At 43.2% G+C, this 25,834-nt stretch overlaps 1 protein-coding gene across 1 annotated transcript; it reads left to right on the forward strand.

The window, feature by feature from the left end:
- Window positions 1-14,332: 14,332 nt before the first annotated feature.
- LOC143410462 (transmembrane 4 L6 family member 5-like) lies at window positions 14,333-17,070 on the forward strand. Its single transcript, XM_076871343.1, has 4 exons — window positions 14,333-14,503; window positions 15,937-16,017; window positions 16,531-16,667; window positions 16,890-17,070. Exons 1-4 carry the CDS (start codon window positions 14,333-14,335, stop codon window positions 17,068-17,070), a joined length of 570 nt encoding a protein of 189 aa, XP_076727458.1.
- The last annotated feature ends 8,764 nt before the right edge of the window (window positions 17,071-25,834 follow it).

A 25,834-nucleotide genomic window follows, 5' to 3' on the forward strand; every position in this document is an offset into this window, starting at 1 on the left:
CTCCATTTTATTAAAGCTCTCCTTGTACTGAGGCTTATTTTTTTAAAGCAAACTGATTTTTTTTTTCCTTTCTCCCTCCTGCCTCCCTAACCTGGGGTCAGGGAACAAGATTACCCTTAGTTATCTGTGCTCCACAAGAAGAGGATCTAGGAAATGAATAGCTCCAGGGCACACCTGGAAAGTAGCCTTTTGTCAGGTTGTTGGAGGTGACTTAGAACAAAGCAGCCCTCAAGGGGAAAGAAACCTCAATCAGGCACCCACAGAAAGGCTTATCAATTAGCAGGATCTCCTGACTAATGCCTGTCAATCATCAGGACCCCCTGGCCAATCCTGAGGTTCAGACAAGCTCCCCTGACCAACTCCAATGGGACAAGGGAATCCAAAAACACCTTTTCCTGTCCCAAGCCCTTCCCTTCCTGCATGAGCCCCATAAACCCCAGTCCCGTCCAATGATATACTTAGCCTAGTTCTCTCTTTAGATCAGAAGCTAGCTTGTCACATGTTATGAAGGATTCATTTCTGTTTTCTGTAAAAATATTAGGATGTCTGTATGACCTGGCCATTAGTTGATGTTGTAAAGCTGATTGGAATGCCTGCCCGTGCCCTGAACTCACCCAAGCCCGGTTTTCCGTGATCAGATAACAACCCTTTCCTAAACCTTAGTGACATCTCATAAATTCTCACCTTCCCTGGCCAGATAACGACCCTCTCTGAGTCTCGATCACCTCCATAAATTCTGATGTTGGGGCCAGCAAAAATGTAAACTTGTGTTATGCTCCTCAGAGTTTTGTTATCTGTAATCCTCCTTTGTGTAACATTTTGGGCTATAAACTGGGCTGCAAGGAAGCTTCTGGGCTGTCCTTGGCTCCCATGATTTTGATGGGAAAGACAGCCGGGCGGGTCGAAATGATAAGCTTGCTTTAATTTCATTTTAATTGGAGTCAGTGGTCTTTTCCTGAGACGTGGTCTAACACCAGCTCCCATGTGGTTTCTCAGACCCTTCTCCTGTCCACTGTGTGGGTCTGATTGAGTTCTGCCCAGGAAAGATATCAAAATAAAGCCTATGGGGGGGGGAGGGGAGTTGTGGCTCAGTGGCAGAGCACTTGCCTGGCATGTGTGGGGCACTGAGTTTGATCCTCAGCACCACATATAAATAAATAAAAAACAAAGATACATCAACAACTTTAAAATATTTTTTAAAATAATATAAAATAAAACAAAATAAAGCCTCATTCGGCAGCCTTTTTAAATCTGCCTCCTTTGGTCTCTGCCTGCCTTTGCCTCATCTTACAACTTTGAAAACCTTCTTTAACAGCCCTCTGTTTCCCCATGGGCAGAACCCAGCCTCTGGGACACTAGTCCCCTGTGTTTCTCATTTCATTGCAAACTAATAAAACTACTTTCACTTTTTTCTCAAAACCATGTCTTCATTATTAAATTGGCATGAATTGGCATTGGTGACAAAGACCCAGCTTTCAGTAACATTACTTTGTCATTTGTGAAGATTACAAGAAAAACTGAAGCCAAAATCAGACAGGCAGTCAGTAGAGATATGTAAATGGAGTCAGGTCAGATCTAGGAGGCCAATTTTGAGTCAGGAAGTTAGAGACTGTCCTCTGATGGGTTGAAATGTTAATTCCTTCAGAGCCCTTCCTCCACCCTTATCAAGACCCTGCCTCTGCTCCAACCTGTGGCTAAGGTAACCTGTCCCAGGAATTGCCCCTCCCTACAGGGAGCTCTAAGATTGTTGATTAAGGTGTCCTGGGCTCTGCCATTCAGCCCTTCCCCACCTCTTTTCCACCTTTGACCATCCCACAGAAAGAGCATGCTCTTTCTCCTTCCCTAACTTGGGAAGGAGAAAGATAAGAGGAAGAGGGCAGAAGAACAAAGGAAACCTAGTACATATAAAAAGGGCAGAACACCTTGCTTCTTGGGATACCAGGATACCAGCTATGGCCCCCTTCTCCCTCCCAGGAGAAGTCTCTGTTACCCCTTTTTAAATAAACCCTGCTTTATATGCTTGCCTCAGCATGCTTCTCTAATGTTCAAACTTCAACTTGTGAGGAAGCAGGACTCTTCACCAATAACCAGCAGTATCCAAAGGATAGGACTGTGTGAGGTGGAGATGCGGAGGGACCTGCTTGGTCCTGGCTAAGTCCTTGCTCACACTGTCTTTTTTGCTGGGCTCAGCTCACTGAGGCTCCACTTATACCTGCTTATACCTGCTTGCCCCTGGAACCCTGCCTGGCCTGCCCACTCCATGGACCCCTGGAATAAACTGTTTTGAGTCCACTCACAACACTCCCTGCTCAGATAATGCCCTAAACCAGCAGGAGTGTGTGAAGACCTCCTGAGCTTGGAGTTCTTCTGACCCTGTTTAGAGGCCCCACACCCTACTTATTATTTTTTCAGAGTTGCTGAGCTATTAAGTTGCTCAGGAATACATTGGTAAACAAGGCAGAAAAGTTTTGTGCCCTCAAAGAATTTAACATTCCAGTGTGGAAAAAGAAATTTTAAAAGAAGCAAAGGATGGTCTGGGGCTGTGGCTCAGTGGTAGAGTACTTGCAAGACCCTGGATTCGATTCTCAGCACCACATAAAAATAAATAAGTGAAATAAAGGTATTATGTCCAACTACAACTAAAAAATAAATAATTTTTTTAAAAAAAAGAAAGACCAAATTATTAAAAAAATAAGATAAAATAAAAATAAAACAAGCAAAGTATTATTTCAATTGATGGTTGTTGGGAAAACATATAACGAGGCAGCACCCCAGAGAGAAACCTCAACATGGCGCCTAACGACCCTCTTTCTCCTCTTTTTCCTTTCATTGGTGCGAAACATTCCCGCCGGCGCCAATGTTCAAATCCTGCGGGTGGGAAACTTTAGCCCCAATAAGAATTAACTTCTTGGGCTCCGGATCTGACATATGGAAGCACTTGCCAATAAAAGGGTGACCCGTTATCTACCTCAGCCCTGCTACCTCTCCTTAGGTCTATATTGAAAGGGTAAAGTTTCTTTAAATTCCTCTGCTACACCCTGAGGCAGTTAAGACAATGCCCTACTGGCTATTTGGCTGATTCATAGCCTAGGGCATACAGGGCACGAACCAATCAGTTTGAATGTGTACCCTGCTTAGGAGTAACCAATCACCCCTGCCCCATCTGTTCTCGCCAATGAATGTACCAATCATGTCTCAGAATTGTTGTTCAGTTTTCCCGCGCCTCATGCTGATTTGTTCTGATGTATGCAAAGCCCCCCCTCCCCTGCCCTCCTCAAAAAGTGTACTTAAGCACTGCTTGACCTCTGCTCTGGGCTCTTGGCTGCTCTGCCTTCTAGAGTGAGCCGGGAGCCCCAGCGCGTTGGAATGGATCCTCAATAAACCCCCTTCTGCAAATTGCATAAAGTCAGTCTCTTGGTGGTCTCTTCCTCTGACATTTCGCCAGACCCTTACAATATAAACCCACAGCCTTTTGTAATAAAGCGGAACCTCTCCAGTGATTTGTGTCCTGTGGTATCTTCCATTCATAGTGCGGTGCGGTTTCTTACAGTGGTGCTGAAATCCCGGGAGAAGGTGTGTTTGATAAACCAAGCCCCATCTCCGCCACCGCCGTCACCAATGATACATTTCGCCCTTGTCTGTCTTTTTGGGTGCTGGCTCCCTGCACTCACCACTGATGGAGTTTAGGTAAGTTCCCCCTCTCCGCCTCGCCAACTCCCTTCAGGCAGCTGCAGGAGATGCGATCATGATCATCCTGCACGCTCCTGACGCCCAGTAGGGAGGAGGGAATGCACCCCACTAAGACCTTCACTGGTCACAGGGGACCCTCTGGTGACCCGCTTCCCTTTGGGGTGTGAGGCTTCTGGGTTTACACGAGAGGCTCCCTAGTCTCCTCCGCAGAAGCCACGTCCTGCTGGAACTCGCCCAGCAGGAGCTGTGTTCAGCCTGGAGCTGAATTCCGGCCCGGAGCTGCGTTCTGCTGGAGCTCTGTCCCTTTTCTTTCTTGACTCTCTCTAGTTCCGGTCGAAAAACTTTCCTGTAGTCAGGTTGCCCCCGGCCTCGACCCTACAGGGTCACACAGACTGCACTTCGTCTGTGTCGACCGAGCTGTGCCCTCTGTGCCTACTCGCAGTGGACTGGTCACTTCGGGGACGCCCACATGTCCTCCATCTGCCTCCCTTTTGCCGCCCGGTTCCAATGGGCTGGCAGGATGGGTCCCACCTGGCTGCAATGGGTGGGATCTCCGGATCCCTTCGAGCCTCCCCCCCACGCACTCTGCTCACCTCTTCTACTGATAAGCCCTTTCCCTCCCCCTACTCACACCTCTCTTCTCCTGTCAGTGCCCACACCCGATCCCACTGATCCCTCTTATCAGATAACTCACAGTTCCTTTGTCCTCTCAGGGAAGTAGCTGGTGCTGAAGGGATAGTCCGAGTGCACGTCCCATAACTGAACCTAACTGGGACTGCATGCAAGCGGTTTCTAATAAGATAGTTAACTTTGATAAACTGAAAGACATTACCCAGAACCCTGATGAAAATCCATCCTTATTTCTCAACCGCCTTACAGAGGCCCTAACCAAATACACTAAGCTAGATCTTGAGTCCCCCATCAGGGCTACAGTGTTAGCAACCCATTTCATTACTCAATCAGCTCATGATATTAGAAAAAGCTCAAATGAGCTGAGGAGGACTCTCAGACCCCTATCTGAGATCTGGTGAAAATGGCCTTTAAAGCAGGCTCCATTGCAGAAAAGAAGGTAACACCCCAAACTCAGGCCTTGACAGCAGCCCTGAGGCCTACATCTCCAGCAAAAGTTTCAGAGGGGAACCAGCATTCCTCTTCACCAGAGACTTGCCTCAAATATGGATGTGAAGATCACTGGGCTGGCCAATGCCCAAACCTATGGCCTCCTTCCAGGCCATGCCCCACCTGTAAGCAGACAGGACATTGGAAGATTGACTGCCCCATGGCTGGCCCTTCCTCAGCACCTCTACGCAGGGGTATGACCAGTCAGGCAGTCCCTTCTCCTGAACTTTTGGGGTTTGCAGAAGACTGAAGATGCCCAGATTCAAAGACCCCCTCAGCCCTCTCCGAGCCAGGGTAGTGCTCCAGGCAGCGGGTAAGTCCATTCCTTGTGGACACGGGGGCTACCTATTCTGTCTTGCCTGCCCATTCTAGGCCTCTGTTTCCTTCCCAGGTCTGTTATGGGGGTTAGTGACAAACCCTTCTTCCCAAACAGAACTGTAAAGCTGGCCTGTTCCCTGGAGGGACACCCATTCACCCACCCTTCTGGTCATTCCATCCTATCCAGTTCCTCTCCTAGGCAGAGATGTTCTCCAATTACTAAGAGCCACCCTCCAACTACACCCCAAGAATACTACCACCTATCTCCTTCTTTCTTTAATTCTTACCCTCTCTAATAACCCGCCAGTACCTACTGTGCCATTGCTCCCTGACCTAGTCGATCCCCAGATCTGGGACATCTCCACGCTGGTCATAGCCTCCCACCACAAGCCAGTCCGAATCCAGCTGAAACCCCAAACTAAATTTCCTTTGGTTCCCTAAGACTGCCCCTGCAACACTCCCATATTTCTGGTACGCAAACCCTCAGGAGCCTATCACTTAGTCCAGGAACTCCGCCTAATTAATGAGGCAGTTATTCCCATCCACTCAGTGGTTTCCAACCCTCATGCTTTTCTTTCTCATATCCCCCTTTGACCATTCACTTTACTGTCCTGGATCTTAAATCTGATTTCTTTACAGTGTCTCTGCATCCTGACTCTTATTACCTCTTTTCCTTCACATGGGAAGACCTTACATTCTTTAGTATTCAACAGCTGACACGGACAGGCCTATCCCAAGGCTTAAGGGACAGTCCCTACCACTTTGGTCAGGCCTTGACACAGGATTTAACTGTTTGAAATTTGGGGATAGCACTCTCTTACACTTGGATAGAAGCCTTCCCTACATCCAGGAAAACTGCTGACACTGTCGCCTCCATCCTCATTGAGCAGATCATTCCTAGGTTTGAACTTCCTGCCTCCATCCAGTCAGACAACGGTCCAGCCTTCACTTCTCAGATTGTTTAACTAGTTTCCAAAGGCCTTAACAGCACTTGGAGGCTCCACATACCCCACTGACCCCAATCCTCTGGTAAGGTTGACAGGCCTAATGGTATTCTCAAGGATCATCTCACTAAACTTGCTATTGAACTCAGACTGTCCTGGCCCAATTTTTTGCCATTGGCCCTCACCCAAATTTGGGTAACCCCTAGAGCCCCCTCAGGCCTTAGCCCCTTTGAGCTCTTCTATGGATGCATTTCTTTTCTTTTAATTTTTATTGTTGGTTGTTCAAAACATTACATAGTTCTTGACATATCATATTTCATACATTTGATTCAAGTGGGTTATGAACTCCCATTTTTACCCCGTATTCAGGTTGCAGAATCACATCGGTTACACATCCACTGTTTTACATAGTGCCATACTAGTGTTTGTTGTATTCTGCTGCCTTTCCTATCCTCTACTATCCCCCCTCCCCTCCCCTCCCCTCCCATCTTCTCTCTCTACCCCATCTACTGTAATTCATTTCTCTCCCTTGTTTTTTTTCCCTTTCCCCTCACTTCCTCTTGTATGTAATTTTGTATAACAATGAGGGTCTCCTTCAATTTCCATGCAATTTCCCTTCTCTCTCCCTTTCCCTCCCACCTCTCATCCCTGTTTAATGTTAATCTTCTTCTCATGCTCTTCCTCCCTGCTCTGTTCTTAGTTGCTCTCCTTATATCAAAGAAGACATTTGGCATTTGTTTTTTAGGGATTCGCTGGCTTCACTTAGCATAATCTGCTCTAATGCCATCCATTTCCCTGCAAATGCCATGATTTTGACATTTTTTAGTGCTGAGTAATACTCCATTGTGTATAAATGCCACATTTTTTTATCCATTCATCTATTGAAGGGCATGTAGGTTGGTTCCACAATCTAGCTATTGTGAATTGTGCTGCTATGAACATCGATGTAGCAGTATGCCTATAGTACGCTCTTTTAAGGTCTTCAGGGAATAGACCAAGAAGGGGAATAGCTGGGTCAAATGGTGGTTCCATTCCCAGCTTTCCCAGGAATCTCCATACCGCTTTCCAAATTGGCCACACCAATTTGCAGTCCCACCAGCAATATACAAGTGTACCCTTTTCCCCCACATCCTCGCCAGCACTTGTTGTTGTTTGACTTCATAATGGCTGCCAATCTTACTGGAGTGAGATGGTATTTCAGGGTGGTTTTGATTGGCATTTCTCTGACTGCTAGAGATGGTGAGCATTTTTTCATGTACTTGTTGATTGATTGTATGTCCTCCTCTGAGAAGTGTCTGTTCAGGTCCTTGGCCCATTTGTTGATTGGGTTATTTGTTTTCTTATTGTTTAATTTTTTGAGTTCTTTGTATACTCTGGATATTAGGGCTCTATATGAAGTGTGAGGAGTAAAAAATTGTTCCCAAGATGTAGGCTTCCTATATACCTCTCATTGTTTCTCTTGCTGAGAAAATTTTTTTTACTTTGAGTAAGTCCCATTTGTTGATTCTTGTTTTTAACTCTTGTGCTATGGGTGTCCTATTAAGAAATTTGGAGCCCAACCCCACAATATGTAGATTGGAGCCAACTTTTTCTTCTATCAGACCCAGAGTCTCTGTTTTGATATCAAGCTCCTTGGTCCATTTTGAGTTAACTTTTGTGCATGGCAAGAGAAAGGGATTCAGATTCATTTTGTTGCATATGGATTTCCAGTTTTCCCAGCACCATTTGTTAAAGATGCTATCCTTTCTCCATTGCATGCTTTTAGCCCCTTTGTCAAATATAAGATAATTGTAATTTTGTGGATTGGTCTCTGTGTCCTCTATTCTGTACCATTGGTCCACCCGCCTGTTTTGGTACCAGTACCATGCTGTTTTTGTTACTATTCCTCTGTAGTATAATTTGAAGTCTGGTATTGCTATACCGCCTGAATCACTCTTCCTGCTTAGAATTGCTTTTGCTATTCTGGGTCTTTTATTTTTCCATATGAATTTCATGATTGCTTTATCTATTTTACAAGAAATGCCATTGGGATTTCGATTGGCATTGCATTAAACCTATAGAGAATTTTGGTAATGTCACCATTTTGATGATGTTAGTTCTGCCTATCCATGAACACGGTATATTTTTCCATCTTCTAAATCTTCTATTTCTCTCTTTAGAGTTCTGTAGTTTACATTGTATAAATCTTTCACTTCTTTTGTTAGGTTAATTCCCATTTTATTTTTTATTTATTTTTTTTTTTTTTGAGGATATTGTGAATGGGGTGATTTCCCTCATTTCCATTTCAGAAGATTTGTCGCTGATATACAGGAATGCCTTTGATTTATGTGTGTTGATTTTATATCCTGACACTTTGCTGAATTCATTTATTAGCTCTAGTAGCTTCTTTGTATACCCTTTTGGGTCTGCTAGGCATAAGATTATGTCACCCTCAAATAGTGATAATTTAAGTTCTTCTTTTCCTATCTTTATGCCTTTAATTTCTTTCATCTGTCTAATTGCTCTGGCCAGTATTTTGAGAACTATATTGAATAGAAGTGGTGAGAGATGGCATCCCTGTCTTGTTCCAGATTTTAGAGGGACTGCCTTCAATTTTTATCCATTTAGAATGATGCTAGCCTGAGGCTTAGCATAGATAGCTTTTACAATGTTGAGGTAACTTCCTGTTATCCCTAGTTTTTCTAGTGTTTTGAACATAAAAGGATGCTGTACTTTGTCAAATGCTTTTTCTGCATCTATCAAAATGATCATATGGTTCTTATCTTTAAGTCTATTTGATGTGGTGAATAACATTTATTGACTTCCAAATATTGAACCAGCCTTGCATCCCAGGGATGAATCCTACTTATTCATGGTGCACAATTTTTTTGAGATGTTTTTGTATCCAATTCACCAGAATTTTATTGAGGATTTTTGCATCTAGGTTCATTAGAGATATTGGTCTGTAGTTTTCTTTCTTTGAAGTGTCTTTGTCTGGTTTCAGGATCAGGGTGATGTTGGCCTCATAGAATAAATTTGGAAGAGCTCCCTCTTTTTCTATTTCCTGAAATAACTTGAAAAGTGTTAGTATTAATTCTTCTTTAAAGGTTTTGCAAAACTCCGCTGTATATCTGTCCGGTCCTGGGCTTTTCTTGGTTGGTAGTCTTTTGATGGCTTCTTCTATTTCCTCCATTGTTATTGGTCTGTTTAAATTGTGTGTATCCTCCTGACTCAATCTGAGCAAATCACATGACTTAAGAAATTTATCGATGTCTTCACTATCTTCTATTTTATTGGAATATATGGTTTCAAAATAATTTCTCATTGTCTTCTGTATTTCTGTAGTGTCTGTTGTGATATTGCCTTTTTAATCCCGTATGTTACTAATTTGAGTTCTCTCTCTTCTTCTCTTCATTAGCATGGCTAAGGGTCTGTCGATCTTATTTATTTTTTCAAAGAATCAACTTTTAGTTTTGTCAATTTTTTCAATAGTTTTTGTTTCAATTTCTTTGATTTCCGCTCTGATTTTAATTATTTCTTGCCTTCTGCTACATTTGCTATTGTTTTGCTCTTCCTTTTCTAGGGTTTTGAGATGAAGTGTGAGCTCATTTATTTGTTGTTTTTTTCTTTTTTTGAGGAATGAACTCCAGGCAATGAATTTCCCTCTTAAAACTGCTTTCATTGTGTCCCATAGATTCCAATATGTTGTGTCTGCATTTTCATTTATCTCTAAGAATTTTTTGATTTCCTCCTTTATGTCTTCTGTAACCCATTGATCATTCAGTAAGATATTGTTCATTTTCCAGGTGATGCAGGATTTTTCCTTCCTTCTTTTATCATTGATTTCCAGTTTCATTCCATTATGATCAGATAAGATGCATGGTATTATCTCCACACCTTTATATTTACTAAGGGTTGCCCTATGGCATAATATTTGGTCTATCTTTGAGAAGGATCCATGTGCTGCTGAGAAGAATGTATACCCACTTGATGATGGTTGATAAATTCTATATATGTCGGTTAAGTCTAGGTTATTGATTGTGTTATTCAGTTCTATAGTTTCTTTATTCAACTTTTGTTTGGAGGATCTGTCCAATGGTGAAAGAGGTGTGTTGAAGTCACCCATAATTATTTTGTTGTGGTCTATTTGATTCTTGAACTTGAGGAGAGTTTGTTTTATGAACATTGAAGTACCATTATTTGGTGCATACATATTGATAATTGTTATGTCTTGTTGGTAAATAGTTCCTTTTAACAGTATATAGTGTCCTTTTTTATCCATTTGATTAGCTTAGGTTTAAAGGTGATTTTATTTGATATGAATATAGCCACTCCTGCTTGCTTCCAAGGACCATGTGAGAGGTATGATTTTTCCCAACCTTTCACCTTCAGTCTGTGTATGTCTTTTCCTATCATATGAGTCTCCTGAAGGCAGCATATTGTTGGATCTCTTTTTTTATCCAAGTTTCTAGCCTATGTTGCTTAATTTGTGAGTTTAAGCCATTAACATTTAGGATTACTATTGATATATGGTTTGTACTTCCAGTCATGTTTATTTATTTATTTATTTGCTTGTTTGTGTATTTTAATTTGGCTTGGTTTTCCTCTTTGATTATTTTCCCCCCTTTACTGAGTTACCTCCCACTGTTGGTTTGGATGCTGTTTTTCATTTCCTCTTCTTGTATTGTTTTGCTCAAAATGCTTTGCAGTGCTGGTTTTCTGGCTGCGAATTCTTTTAACTTTTGTTTATTGTGAAATATTTTAATTTCATTGTCAAATCTGAAGCTTAATTTTGCTGGATACAGTATTCTTGGTTGGAATCCATCATTTTTCAGCATTTGAAATACGTTGTTCCAGGATTTTCTCGCTTTCAACGTCTGTGATGAAAAATCAGCTGTTATCCTAATTTGTTTACACCTGAATGTAATCTGCCTCCTTTCTCTTGTAGCTTTTAATATTCTCTCCTTGTTCTGTATGTTGGATATCTTCGTAATAATGTTTCTTGGAGTTGGTCTATTACAGTTTTGTATGCTTGGGGTCCTGTAGGCTTCCAGGATTTGGCAATCCATTCAATCTTTCATGTCTGGAAAGTTTTCTAAAATTATTACATTCAACAGATTGCTCATTCCTTTGGTTTGGACCTCTATGCCTTCCTCTAATCCAATTTTTTTTATGACATACCATATCTCTTGGATGTTTTGCTCGTGGTTTCTTACCAGCATTTCTGCGTTGACTATACTCTTTTCAAGTTGATATACATTGTCTTCATTATCTGATGTTCTGACTTCTACTTGATCTAGTCTACTTATAATATTCTCATTTGATTTTTAATTTGGTTTATGGTTTCCTGCATTTCTAGGATTGGTGTTTGATTTGTTTTTAGTCTCTATTTCCTGGTAGAGTTGATTTTTTGCATCTTGAGTCTGTTTATGTAATTCATTTTCAAAGTATTCTTTCATTATTTGGACTTGCTGTCTAATGACTTCTTTAAGATTCCATTCCATCTGAGTTCTTTATCTGTACATTTTTCTGATATCTCTAGGTTCTCCTGTAAATTTAAATTATCCTGCATTGTTTGTAATCCTTTTTTCCCTTGTTTTTTCATGGTGCTCACGTTACTTTCCAACTCTGTTTGACTGCTGTGTTCCTGTTTTCTCCTATAAATTTGTTTTGGTTTTGTATAGCTCCAAGATCTCTCCTTTGTGTTGGGAGACAATGTTTAGAGATGTTGGATTTAATTGTGATTTAAGGTAAATTCATTAGTTTCATTAAAGGCCTAGAGATTTTGATGGCATATAGAGAATTGAGGTTTGAACTTAGGATTTTATGTTAAGGTCGGGAGATATGATGGTATGGAGGTTAGTATATCTTAGCTTCTTTGGGGGGTTGCTCAAATGCAGGCAGATATTAACAAGAGAATAGACAGGAGTACTTGGGGATAGTTAGGGGCTTAAGCAAACTATAGACCGTCTCATAATATTCATCTATTTGCATTTAGTAAATTACACGTAATTGGAGTGGTCATGCTTGGGAAGAAAGATAGGGAAAAGGTAAGGAAGCAAACCAAGAAAGAGAGAGGGAGAGAAGAAAGAAAGAGAAAAAATAGAAAAGAAAAAGAAGAAATGATTACAAAAATAATAAAATAAAGTAAAATAAAAATTACAATTTAAAAAAAAGTGAAAAAAAAAAAAAAAAGCACTGTTTGGCTTCTATTTTCTTCACTTCCAGTAGGTGGAGCTGTGCCTTCCAGACCAAGATTTTGCCCTCGGGCTGTAGGAAACAATCCTATGTGGCTGCTACCTCCACCCCCACCTGGTGTCTCTCCAATCCTGTTCACTTAGGTTTATTCCTGGTCTCCAGTCTCCTCGCTTCTCCCGCCAGACAGGCCTTCCCCAGTGTGGTACCTCTCCACAGTTCAAGCTACACTCTGGGCCTGCAGTTTCCTGGATGTGGAGTGCGGCTATTGGGAACCTGCCCCCTATTCTTTGGATTCCCTCCGATAGCCACTCCTTTGAGAGCTGTCGAGACAGGTTTCTTTTTAGCCGCTGGTGGGAGGGGGGAGTTGGAGGTCAGGTGCCTTTACCTTTCCCCACACTTCTATTCACGCTCACTCTGAAAATCACGCTCCTGGAAAGCCGGGGAGAGATTTTATGCGATTTCCTCGCTGTATGGGAGAAGGGCTAAATGTCACACACCTGTTCTATCACTGAACTTGCTGCGATGGGGTCGGATCTGTCGGAAACTGGCGATGGTGACGTCAGCTCTCCAAGATGGTGGCTGTTGGCTTCCTCAGTGGGGTGTCCAGTGTGGAGGGCAGATCTGGACTGTTTCTCTCCCCCGTCTCAAACCCAGAACTCAGCCTGGAACACTGTGAGGGCACAGTTGGCAGGACCCCACAGAATCCATAGCACCGTTTCTTTGCGTTGCTGGCACATTGGCGCGCAGGCTCCGGCTGGGGCGGGCCGGTGATCAATCAGCCTGAATGTCCAGGCTCACAGTTCACTCAAGATTGAGCCACAGTAACTGGTCCTCGGGTGTTGAAATTCTTCCTCTAGGTTTCAGTGCACCCCAATTTTGCTGGACATTCCTAACAAGATAGCTTCTGGCCATTCTAAACTCGCTAATCACCTGCAAAGTGACGCAGTACACAGGGGTGTCGCACTCTATTCGCCGCCACCTTCCCTAAAATATATTTTAAAGAAAAGGGTGGGGGTGGCTTGGGAAGTGCCTCAGTGCTTGAGTGGCCCTGAGTTCATTCGCTGGTACAAAAAAAAAAAAAAAAGAACTTCTTTAACCTCCAATTGATGAACGAAAACAAGAACACAAATAAATTTTAAAAATGGATTCTTCATAGAACTTCCTTGGATTGTACAGTCATCACTGAGTCAAATGTTGAGGCCAAATGATGCAACGTTCTAACAAATCAGGCCGCAGCCTCGAGTCTATTCTGAGAAACAGGTAGTTATCTCTAAAGGAGAGAGGATCAATAAACAAATATTAGGAATATAAAATGAAGCCAGGAATGGTGGCACATGTCTATAATCCCAGACCTTGGGAGTCTGAGGCAAGAGGATCATGAGTTCAAGACAGCTTCAGCAACTTAGTGATGCCCTAAGTAACTCACTAAGACTCTGTCTTAAATAAAATGAAAAAAGGGCTGGAGATATTCAGTGGTTAAGTGCTCCTGGGTTCAATGCCCAGTTAAATTTTTTTAAAAAAATTATACACACACACACACACACACACACACACACAGATATGAAATAAACTGACAACTGAAGCCTGCTATCATCTTTTTTTTTTCTTTCTGGGAGGAAATCTCTCAATATGACAAACAAAAATGATGAGGCCACTGTACATAATTTTTGAACTGTCTGGTTTACCAAATATTCCCCTTGTCCTAAGGAATCCTTACAACCAGCTCAGGAGGCAAGTGGTACCATACTCTACCCTTTATAGAGATGAGGCAATTGTGACTTAGAGACATGAGATGGCTTGGTGATATGTTCCAACAGGTAAGGAATCAAAGACTGTGAGCACAAGGGTGCAGAAAAAGAAGACATGGACACCAGGAAGCTTGCAGTGTGTGACTAACTCCACCAACTGCTCCATCAGCATCCACCCCTACTCCTCACAAGCTGCAGCTGGTGATAGGGCCTCTCTCCCTTATCATCGTGATCCTACCAGTTTCTACCACATCTTTTATCCAAGTTTTACTCATGCTCCAAACTGTGTTCCTCTGGACCCAAGAACCTCAGGTTCACTTTCACTTACTGCCCTCCATGTGCCTGAATAAGTGTGCTTGCTATGTGGGGCTCTCCCTTATACCCTTTTCCCTAATTTGCATCATGGCCAATGCCCTCCTACTGGTTCCTGATGGGAAGACCTGGAGCACTGACCAACTCAGCGTGCATGTCTTGCTCATGCCCGGCTTCATCGGCGGGGGATTGATGGTAAGGAGTCTAGAGCACAGGCCAGTGACCAGGGCTGTGAGCACAACTATAACGGGTTCTGGATGTGAAGGGAGAGTAGAGGGAAGAGGACAGAGTTCCAGAGGGGTTGGCAAATGCTTGGGGGGGACAGGAATGTGCCCAATCCTCCACACACACTCAGTACTCTGTAGACAGTCCTGGATGAGCCAACAAGAGATAAATGTCTAAGGGAAGGGGAAGGCAGGGAGGGGAGGCTCAAGTCTCTAAAGAGCTTTGCTTCTAAGTCAAAGCATGTCCCACCTGACCCTCCCTGCCTTGGTAGCTGAGCAGATGTTGTGGACACCTCACTACAAGGGTCGAAGCAGAAGGAGTAGCTGATTGTGTGGAAGGTTAACAGAGCAGGATAATACAAGGCATGGGGGTGCAGCATAAATGTCTGGAGCCAGGCAGTGATGTCACCCATCAGTCGCTCTACCTCTCAGCTCAGAGTTGCCCTTCCCTCCTCCACATCCACTCACTCTCAGCCCACATTCTGGATGCCCACTCTGTGTTAGGTGCTTAAGGATCAACTCAGAAGCAGGTAGGCAGGGCAGAGAAGTTATCCCCAAGGCTTCCTAGAGATGAGGACCTGCAGGGAGAAGTGGAGGAAGAGGGGATACAGATTTCTTGGGTCTCCTCCTCTAACTCTTTCCCCATTTGGGGGAAGTTTTTGGTGGTCTTCCTAGTGTAATATTTTTGTGGGGTAAAGATAAGACATCTACCAGCAGAGTTCCCCAATTTTCAGAAGAGCTGATTGATAAAATTCTCTAGAAGAGTCTCACCTTCATGCCTTTTCCTGGCCACACCTCTATTAGCTAAGTAGGGATACCTCTCCTTTACCTAGCAACTCCCTCTTACCTTCTGAGGTCCCTTCTACTCCCCATCTCTTACATGAATTCATGGTTGTTGGATTCTACTCCATCTCTCTGACTTCAACTTTCTCTAAGATATCACACTCCTCAAGGCCTACACACTTACCCAGTGTCACATCATGTCCCTTCTCCATCCTAAACTACCCCCCACTTCTCCACCCAGTCTACCTAGTTTTCTTTAGGAGCCATCTCCAAGGATGTGTTCCCAACATTCTCATCCTCAGCTATCTTCCTCCCCTCCACAACTTCAGTCACTCTCAGAAGTGCCACATGATGCCACAGAGACACAGACAAGGTCCTTGCTCCCCTGGAAGCCTGACTTCCTTAGTGGGGGCAAATGGTATGAAGAAAGCAAGACCCGAAGCCCCATGAGAGCAAGGACTGCCTGTTTTTTTGGTTGCTGTGTGCCTGGTGCCTAGACCAGTGCCTTCACCTAACAGGAACTTGGTTAACATAATAGGCAGCTTCTGGAGAAGGTAACCACCTTGAGGATATGAGTTTGGGTGGAGGGTTCACACTATCACACTGACTCTTGTCCCACAGGTGCTGTGTCCGGGAATCGCAGCAGTTCTGATAGGGGCTGAGGGTTCTTGTGGTAAAGGCTGCTGTGGACATCACTGCAGGGTAAGATCTAAATTAGAAAAGATTCCTCCTGGTTTTTTGGCCCACACCTGTAATCCTAGGGGCCCAGGTGGTTAAAGAAGTAGATTCTCAAGTTCAAAGCCAGCTTCAACAATGTAGCAGGATCCTGTCTCTTAAATAAGAAAAAAAAGGGCTATGGATCTATCTCAGTGGCAGAGCACTCCTGGCTTCACTCCCCAGTGACACCCCAGCCCCCTCCCAAAAAAAAACAGGTTGAGAATTTGGTCTCTGAACTCGTCTCTCAGAGCCACAGCACCTTCTGCAGTGATTATCACCATGAATCCCCGCAGGCCCTTAGTTCTGCCTAACTCCAAGCCCCGAATTTACAGGAAAATGTATTTGCAAGCGCTCTGTTAGAGGACTGCAACCCGGGTGCTAGGAATCTCTTTTCAACCTGGCTCCAGAGGAGCCTGACCATGTGGTGGGCAGAGCTAGGCGCCATACGCTGGTTGGGAGGGGCGGTCCTATTCAACCCACCTTCCACACCTGGTTCAGATGCTGCGGTCCATCATCTCCTCCATCTTCGGAATACTTGGTGCCATCTACTGCCTCTGCGTGTCAGGACATGGCCTCAGACATGGACCCAAGTGCTCAGTGAATGGCAAGTGGGACTACCACTTCCGAAAAAACTCGTAAGGCTTAGCCTGTATTCATGTCCCCCATTCTATGAATCTCACCGTCTCCATGCCCTTCCCACTTGGGCCGGGACACCTGGGTGCCACAGAGCTTCGGGAGAGTTCCCTCCATGTGGGCCTAACTAGCCCTTTGCAAATCCCATGGGGTGCGTGCACAGGGGATTGGGGTGGGGAAGGTCTTCGCCTTATTGTCTTTACTCGCTTGACCCATGTCCACAGAGGTGCTTACTTGAACAACTGTACTCAATGGAATTTATGCGAGGAACCACGAAACGTGGTGCCCTGGAATGTTATGCTCTTCTGCTTGCTGGCGATCATCTCATCCCTGGAGATCTTGCTGTGTGGCATACAGCTGGTGACTGCTACTGTTGCAATTTGTAGCAATTGCAGGAAAAAATGAGGTGGGACAACATGAGGTGTTGTTGTGGAGTGACAGGCTTGCTCCTAGCTACATACTCAACTCACTTTCTCTTTTCCGCAGGGCTCAGCTCACTGAGGCTCCTTGGCCACCCAATTATACCTGTTTGTTCCTGAACCCCTGCCTTAGCCAGGAGAATTGCTAGTTTGAGACCAGCCTCAGCAACTAAGCAAAACCCTGTCTCAAAATAAAAAAGTTCTGGGGAAGTAGCTCAGTGGCTAAAAGGCCCTAGGTTCAATCCTCAGCTCTAAAATTAAAATAGAAGAAAATTAAGAAGTACCGTCTCCCAGCCTCACTACTGATCAACTTGAAGACAAATATGTTGCCTGCTCATGGCCCACTCTTAGTTCATCAGGACCAAAGACTGAATCCCCTCTTCAGGTCTACATTGGGAAGGACCACTATTCAGGACAGGACAGTTGCTCTAGTAGTTCAACATGAGTTTCTGGTGATCCTGCTCTACCTCTCATCTAGCCTGCCCCAGGTCTCAGATTCTTCATCTCTGCTTCCCAGTCTTCATGCTTCTTCCTCCTTCACTGTTTATGAATGGCACTTCTCTATGCAATTCTCTTGTGGCACTTTTTGATCATTTATAGTTTCTACTACTTATAGCTTTTTCTCACTTCTTTCCTTCATACATTTCTCATTTGGGGGACTCCTTCTTCTCTAATGTCTCTCTCAGGTTGTCTCACAGACATATTTCCCATGAATGAAGATCCAGTTAATTGCTGAGTGATCATGCAGACAGGATACCTCTGTTCAGCAGAGCTCTCACCTTCAGCAATCTCCTAAGTCTCTAGCTACATGCTTGCCTGTCTGTGGATCAGCTACTTGTTTATCAATCAGTCGGCTGTGGCCTGCATGAAAGTACATGAAAGAGAATACAAAAAGAAAAAGGAAATGGAAGGAAACCTCTGGGACCTGTGATGCTTTATTCAGCACCAGAAAGAAACAACTTTCATGGGGAAAATGGAGGTGGGCCACCTTGAAAGTCTGGGTTTTATATGGCCTTAGTGGAGCCAAGTCATTGGAGGAGCTAGTTTCTTTTGGCAGGCTCACTTGACAGAACCTCGACATCTCTGTACCCAGACTCATCTTGGACCTCCCAAAAAATGCAGGTTCCTTTAATTCCCTATCCTTTCACTGGTTGGACCTTTCAGCCCTGCTACAGCATTGCTATGCTACTGGAGATTTTTTCTTTATTTTATTATATCCAACATCCTGAGTTCCAATACTGCTTTGAATGTCCAGTTTTAAATTCCAGTAAACTCCCCTGCATTTTTTTTGTTGTTGTTGTTCACCCATCTTGCTGAGAAGCTGCCTATCTACTTTCTTGGTTTCACTCCATGGAGCAGCCAGGAACATGACTTCCCTCCTCTATTCCACCATCTCCTTGGACATCTTCAATAACCTGTTGTGACAACTTTTTTTTTTTTACTTTTTTTTTTTTTTTTTTGAGGGGGAGAGAGAGAGAGAATTTTCATATTTATTTTTTAGTTATCAGCGGACACAACATCTTTGTTTGTATGTGGTGCTGAGGATCAAACCCGGGCCGCAGGCATGCCAGGCGAGCACGCTACCGCTTGAGCCACATCCCCAGCCCCTTGTGACAACTTTTTATAGTAGCAAATGGAGGTTCCTGATCCTGTTGCTCCTGTGCCAATCCTGGTGCATATGTCTAGCCCTATGAGTGAGGGATTAAACTGAGGGCTTTCTTGTGTCTGGTGTGTGCCATTATCAGGATAGACAAACTTTTGGTCATTAGGTAAAAATGTCAATTTGAGGAGTAAGAATACTAAGGTACAGAGGCCAATCCAATTTTTCATAGGCAGGAGTAAATATGAGCCTCACAAAGGAAAAAAAATGCCTCAGAATTTTGGAGGCACCAGTGCTGTGAGGCTGAAACAAGTCAGTATGTCTTAAGTTCTAGTAAAAGAACTATTGTTTTTTGTTTTAAATGCCCACACATGGCTATACTTTGGTTATAATGTTTTGCTAGATGTTCAAGACCAAGCTGGTCAAACTGACCTTGTTCCTGTCTATTGTTAATAGTCAGCTGAGTCCACTCAGGGGGTCACTCTTTGGAGCTTGTGAGAAGCCTCTTAGCTCCATTAGTGCCATCTGCAGGATAGGGCAAGGATCTTGCTGACCATTTGACTTCTCTTAGAAGCATCAGGGATGTCTCCCTTTCTAATGACCCTCCTCTTTTGCAGCATGTGCACTGGTCAGTTTTTTGTTCTCCAGAGTCTCAGTGATCCCCCTGATCAGGGAGTCATGTGGCCCAGAGTTACAAAGTTCTTAGAGAAGTTCTCTTATTCCCTAGGTTCAAGCTGACTCAGAGGGCAAGAGCTGAATATTGGCTATGTTTTTTTCTTGGCCCTTTTACTTCCTTAACTTTAATCTCCAATCCTTGGTCTTAAACATCTAGCAACCAGTCTCATCATTTGTAAAGTAAGAGTACTAGGCTTTAACTTTAATGTCTACAGTGTTGCAGTCATTTTAATTTAACCCTTCTATTTGATTGCAGTCTGTAGTAGGACTGGAAGTTAGCCTTTCTTCCTGTCTGTGTGTAGATGATGGTCTACTATCTCAAATTAATTTAAGTTGTTATATTGAAAGTTGTACTTCTGTAAGACACTAATAGATGACATTCAAAGTTTATAAGGGAAATATAAGATAAAATTAACAAGAGTAAAAAACTTTGAGTTTGTATGATAACTATGAGTTAAGAAATGTAATCTCTATAATTTTAAACCTTACTTAGTTGTGTATCTCCTGTTTATTTTGTGATCGCATTAATCATTACAACAAAAATTTATCTTTTGAACATGACTTTAAATGAGTTAAGTCTGTTAAGTCTGGCCTACTTTAAATTATTTTAACATGGAATAAGGTGAGACGCAGAGTCTTAACTCAGGTGAGGTGGGACTCATGGCAAACCGTAGGTAAAGTGTTTTATTTCTAAAATGATCTTTGCTTCTTTCTTAAATATCATTTTATAAAGTTCATATATTGTTTCCTGAGTCTATATTAATGTTAGCTAACACAATATAACATTACATCTGAAACATGTAATATTAACCTTTAAACAGATCAGGCTTTCATTATCTTTTGGAAATACATTTGAATTTCTACCCCAGTGTAAAAAGTAGCATAAAATTTTACAAATATCATGGGCTGGGATTGTGGCTCAGTGGTAGAATGCAATAAAGGTATTGTGTTCATCAACAACTAAAAATATTTTTTTTAATTTTACATGTCTTATTGATAACAGGTCCAGTTAAAGAACATTAAAAGTCTAAAATGACCATTACAAAAAACTTTAGAGAACAGCAGCTTGATTAAATGTTCTTTTACATCTCCTATTTGAAAGACTTTTATTGCTGAAACACAATGCAAAGAAAAGACCACTGGCTCCAATTTAAACCAAATTAAAACAAGCTTATATTGTGTACACAAGAGAGCTGGCCAGTGGCTGCCTCAACCTGGAAAAACAGGGCCAGAGGACTGCAGCTGCTCTTATTACAGAAAAGTTTTTTATTTAAAAAAAAAAAAAAAAAGCGGGGGGGTGTTTTGGAACTTACACTGACAGGGTTCACTCAAGCAAGTACAAGGGCAGATAGCAGGTTCATGATCTACCTTGTTTAACATCTTAATGTAGGGAACAAATTCAGATTCCAACATCAAAGTTAATGAGGAACAGCTGGGATTTCAGAGAGGGTTGTTATCTGATCAAGGACAGCTGGGCACAGATAAGTTCAAAGCATGGGCAAAAATCCCAAGCAAGTTTTAAAACATCAAATTATGGTAAGACCAAATAGAAATCTCAGTGTTTTACAGTAAAACAGAAATTAACTTAGGCTGGGTCCATCATTATACCTGGAAAATATGAATACATTTATTATACTAAAAGTCAACAATAGAACCACAATTATATCGATGTTGTATATTAATCAACTTTAGCTTTTAAAGACAAATCTAGACTCTGTAATGTAGTGTAATACCCTAAAATAGAAGTTGTTTGGCCAGAGTTGTACAAACCCTAATTTTCTAAAGAATAAAACTTAAGGGGCTGGGAATATAACTCAGTTGGCAAAGTGCTTGCTTCACATGCACAAGGCCCTGGGTTCAATCCCCAGCACCGCAAATAAATAAATAAATAAATAAAATAAAGAATAAAACTAGACATAAGAGATTGTCTTGATACATAAGAAATTCTTGTTACTTCAACCATAGAGAATTAAACTTTGGTTTATATCAGCACATTAAAATTTGACATTGGGGGAAAAAAGATTTTCTGGTCTTTTTCCTGCCACAGGAGGGGAGTACAGGAGAAAATGTGTCTTATCAGAGTCTAGAAAAAGTAGTCTAATTTTTTAAATGACAGTAAAGCTAAGAGAGCTCTATCTTGAGAGTCTCCCAGTTTCACGATCTGGTCACATTATCTCCTCCTTCAGGGAAACTTGGTTGCTCTTATCAATATTATTTGGGGCCTGCATTTCTCCTTCAGTGAACAGGTAGTGTGTCACATATAACGAAAAAGAACAAATTTTTAAAATTTAAAAAAAATAAAAGGTTCCAAAGAGTGCTGGGTGTGGTAGCGCAAACCCATAATCCCAGCAGCTCAGGAAGCTGAGGCAGGAGGAGGATCACAAGTTCAAAGCCAAGCTCAGCAACTTAGCCCTAAGCAACTCAGTGAGACCCTGTCTCTAAAAATAAATATATATATACACACACACACACAAAAAAAAGGGTTGGGGATGTGGTTCAGTGATTAAATGCCCCTGGGTTCAATCACTAGTACCAAAAAAAAAAAAAAAAGATTCCAAGAAGTGATCAGGCATGGCTGGATATGCAGATTCAAATGATGTCGTTACACCTCACTCCATCTCTCAGGGTTCTTTCCTCTGGATTGACTTCCTGCTCAAACAGGCAGGCCCTGCCTCATGGTGTAAACAAGCCACCCCCAATCTTAGCACTTCAACAAAAAAAAAAAAAAAAATGAATTTTTAAAATGGATTCTTCATGGAACAGGCTTGGATTGCACAGCAGTTACTGAGTCAAACATTGATGCCAGATAATGGAATGTTCTAACAAATCAGGCCTCATTCTCAAGTCTACCCTGAGAAACAGGTAGTAGTCTCAAAAGGAGAAGAAACCAATAAACAAATATTAAGAAAATGAAATGAGGGCTGGGATTGTAGCTCAGTGGTAGAGTGGCTTGCTTAACACACATGAGGCACTGGGTTCAATCATCAGCTCCAAATAAAAATAAGTAAAAACAATAAAGGTATTGTGTCTATCTACAGAAAAAAAAAAGAAAAAGAATATGAAATGATACTAGGCACGGTGGTACATGCCTATAATACCCGCAGCTCAGAATGCTGAGGCAGGAGGACCACAAGTTCAAAGCCAGCCTCAGCCCTTAGTGAGGTCCTAAGCAATTCATTGAGACCCTATCTCTAAATAAAATACAAAAGATCTAGGGAAGTGGCTCAGCATTTACGTGTCCCTGGATTCAATCCCTGGAGAGAGAGAGAGAGAGAGAGATTACCATATGAATATTTCATATGTGTGTGTGTGTGTGTGTGTGTGTGTGTGTGTGTGTATGAAATAAAAACAACTGAAGCTTATCATCTGAAGCCTATCATCCTTTTCATTTCTTTCTAGGAGGGACACTGTGTGACAGATGGAAATCATGAGGCCACTGTACACTTTCTTGGGCTGCCTAGTTTACAAAATACTCCCCTTGTCCTAAGGAACCCTCACAACCAGCTCAGGAGGCAAGTGGTGTCACTCTACCCCTTATAAAGATGAGGGAATTGAGACTTACAGGCATGAAATGGATTGGTTAAGTCTTCAAACAGGGAAGGAACCAAAGAGAGACTACAGAGAGGTGTGTGCAGAAAAAGAGAAAGTAGACACTGACATTGACGCCAGGCAGCTTGCAGTGTGTGACTAGCTCCCCCACCTGTTCCATCACCACCTCCTCCCTTTCCCCTCACAAGCTGCAGATGGTGATAAGGGCCTCTCTCCCTTATCATTCTGACTCTCTCAGTTTCTACCACCTCTTTTCTCTGCCCTTTACTCATGCTCCAGCCTGTTTACTTCTGGATCCTGGAACCTCCAGCTCACTTTCACTCCCTGCCTTGCCATGGATCTGAAGAAGTGTACCCGCTGTGCGGGGCTCTCCCTTATATCTCTTTCCCTAGTCTGCATCGCGGCCAATGCCCTCCTACTGGTGCCTGATGGGAAGACCTGGAGCAGTGACCAACTCAGCTTGCATGTCTTGCTCATGCCTGGCTTCCTCGGCGGGGGGATTGATGGTGAGGAGTCTAGAGCACAGGCCAGTGACCAGGGGTGTGGGCACAACCATGAGGGGTTCTGAATGGGAAGGGAGGAGAGAGGGAAAAGGACGGAGTTCCAGAGGGGCTGGAAAGTGCTGGTGAAATCTACCCAGCAGAGCCCAACCCTCCCCCTACACACTCAGCACTCTGTAGACAGCCCTGAAAGAGCCCCCAAGGACCTGAGATGAATGTCTAAGGGAAGGGAAAGTCAGGGAGGGGAGGCTCAAGTCTCTAAAGAGCTTTGCTTCTGGGTCAAAGTATGTCCTATCTGCTCGGCCCCACCACCCTCACAGCTGAGCAGATGTTGGGGACCTCTCACTACAAAGGTCCAAGCAGAAGGAGCAGCTGGTTGGGTGGAAGGTTATCAGGGCAGGGCAATAGGCACTGGGGGGTGCAGCAAAAATGTCTGGAGCGAGACAGTGATGTCACTCATCAGTCATTCTACCTCTCAGCTCAGTGTTGTCCCTCCCTCCTCCTCATCCTCTGACTCTCAGCCCACATTCTGGATGCCCACTCTGTGCTGGGTGCTAAGGACAATCTCAGAAGCAGGTCAGTCAGGCAGAAAAATTGCTCCCAAGGCTTCCTGGAGAGGAGGACCTGCTGGGAGAAATGGAGGAAGAGGGAACACAGATTTCCTGGACCTCCTCCTCTCTTTCCCCATTTAGGGCAAGTAGTATTTGTATGGGCCAAAGATGACAGATCTACCCAGCAGAGTTTCCCTCTTTTCAGGACAGATGACAGATAACATTCTCTAGAAGAGGTCTCACCTTGTCCCTTTTCTGAATCACACCTCTATTAGCTAAGCAAGGATACTTCTCCTTAACCTAGCAACTTCCTCTTACCTTCTGAGGTCCCTTCTACTTCCCATCCCTTGCATGGATTCATACTGTTGGACTATTCTCCATCTCTCAGATCTCAGCTCCCTCTGGGATGTCACACTCCCCCAGGCCTACACACTCACCCAGTGTCACCTCATGTCCCTTCTCCAGCCTAAACTACCTCACACTCCTCCACCCAGTCTACTAGTCTTTTTCAGGGGTGATCTCCAAGGCTGTGCTCCCAACATTCTCATTCACAGCTATCTTCCTCCCCCTCTACATCTTGAGTCACTCTCAGGAAGTACCACTTGACACCACAGAGACACAGACATGTTCCCTGCTCCCCTTAAATCTTGGGTTCCTTAGAGGGAGCAAATGGTATGAAGGAAGCAAGACCAGAAGCCCCATGAGAGCCAGGACTGCCTGTTCTGTTGGTTTCTGTGTGCCTGGTGCCTAGACCAGTGCCTTCACCTAACAGGAACTTGGTTAATAATCACTGAAGGAAGTAAATAAATATGTAAGATGATTTCAGACAGCAGGGGGTGCCATCAAAAATAAAAATAAATAGGACTGGAGGAATAGCTCAGTGGTAGAGCACTTATCTAGCATGTGTGAGACACTAGGTTTGATCCCCAGCAGTACTGCAAAGAAGAGAGAGCAAGAGAGAGAAGTGGAGAGAGAGCAAGCCAGGAATGCATGGTAGCCCATACCTGAAATTCCAGTTACTCAAAAGGAAGATTATGCCAGGTGCAGTGGCATATGCCTATAATCCCAGCAAACTTGACAACAGCCTGGGCAATAAAAAGTTAAAATTAAAAATTAAAAGGGCTGGGATATGCCTTGGTGGAGAGTGTCCCTACATTGAATTGTCCATGCTACCAAAATAAATAAATAAATGAGAGAGAGAATAAAATCATAAGTTTGATTGAGGCCAACCTGGAAAATTATATCATATATATGTATACATATATATACGTATGTGTGTATATATGTATATATATGCATACACACACACATACACACACACACACACACACACACACAGAGGACACGCACACTGTGGATGTAACTCAGTGGCAGAGTGCCCTGGATTATTCAATTCCTAGTACCACAAAAATAAGTAAATAAATAAATAAAGCTATTATAAAGAGGTAGGGCAAGAAGTTAAGGATTTTTGTCATTTCTTTTTGGTTTTGGGGTTGTGTGTGTGTACGTGCATGTGCGCTGGGGATTGAACTCAGAGACTTGTGAATGCTAAGCACATGCCCTCCTAGTGAGCTACATCCCCAGCCCCAGTTCAATGAATTTTTACAAAGTGGACATACCCACATACCCAGCACCCAGATTAAAAACCAGTTCATTCATGCACCTGTAGTCCCAACTCCTCAGGAAGCAGAGGCAGGAGGATCTTGAGGCTGAGACGAGGAGTTCCATGTCAACCCTGGTAAAATAGCAAGACCCTATCTCAAAAAGCAAACAAGCAAACAAAACACAGATTGTTATTACCAGAATCCCACACATGCCTCTCACCAGGTACTACCCCCACCAACAAGGGTAATGATTATTCGGTCTTCTAACACC

The sequence above is a fragment of the Callospermophilus lateralis genome, chromosome 11 (genome assembly GCF_048772815.1).
Source record: "Callospermophilus lateralis isolate mCalLat2 chromosome 11, mCalLat2.hap1, whole genome shotgun sequence".
Taxonomy (NCBI): domain Eukaryota; kingdom Metazoa; phylum Chordata; class Mammalia; order Rodentia; family Sciuridae; genus Callospermophilus; species Callospermophilus lateralis.

Excerpts from the sequence above, each read along its gene's own strand:
- LOC143410462 (XM_076871343.1), top strand. The coding sequence starts at position 14,333 with ATGTGCCTGAATAAGTGTGCTTGCTATGTGGGGCTCTCCCTTATACCC. Across the intron at positions 14,504-15,936 it reads TCATCGGCGGGGGATTGATG|GTGCTGTGTCCGGGAATCGC; the intron begins GTAAGGAGTCTA and ends CTTGTCCCACAG. Across the intron at positions 16,668-16,889 it reads TACCACTTCCGAAAAAACTC|AGGTGCTTACTTGAACAACT; the intron begins GTAAGGCTTAGC and ends CCATGTCCACAG.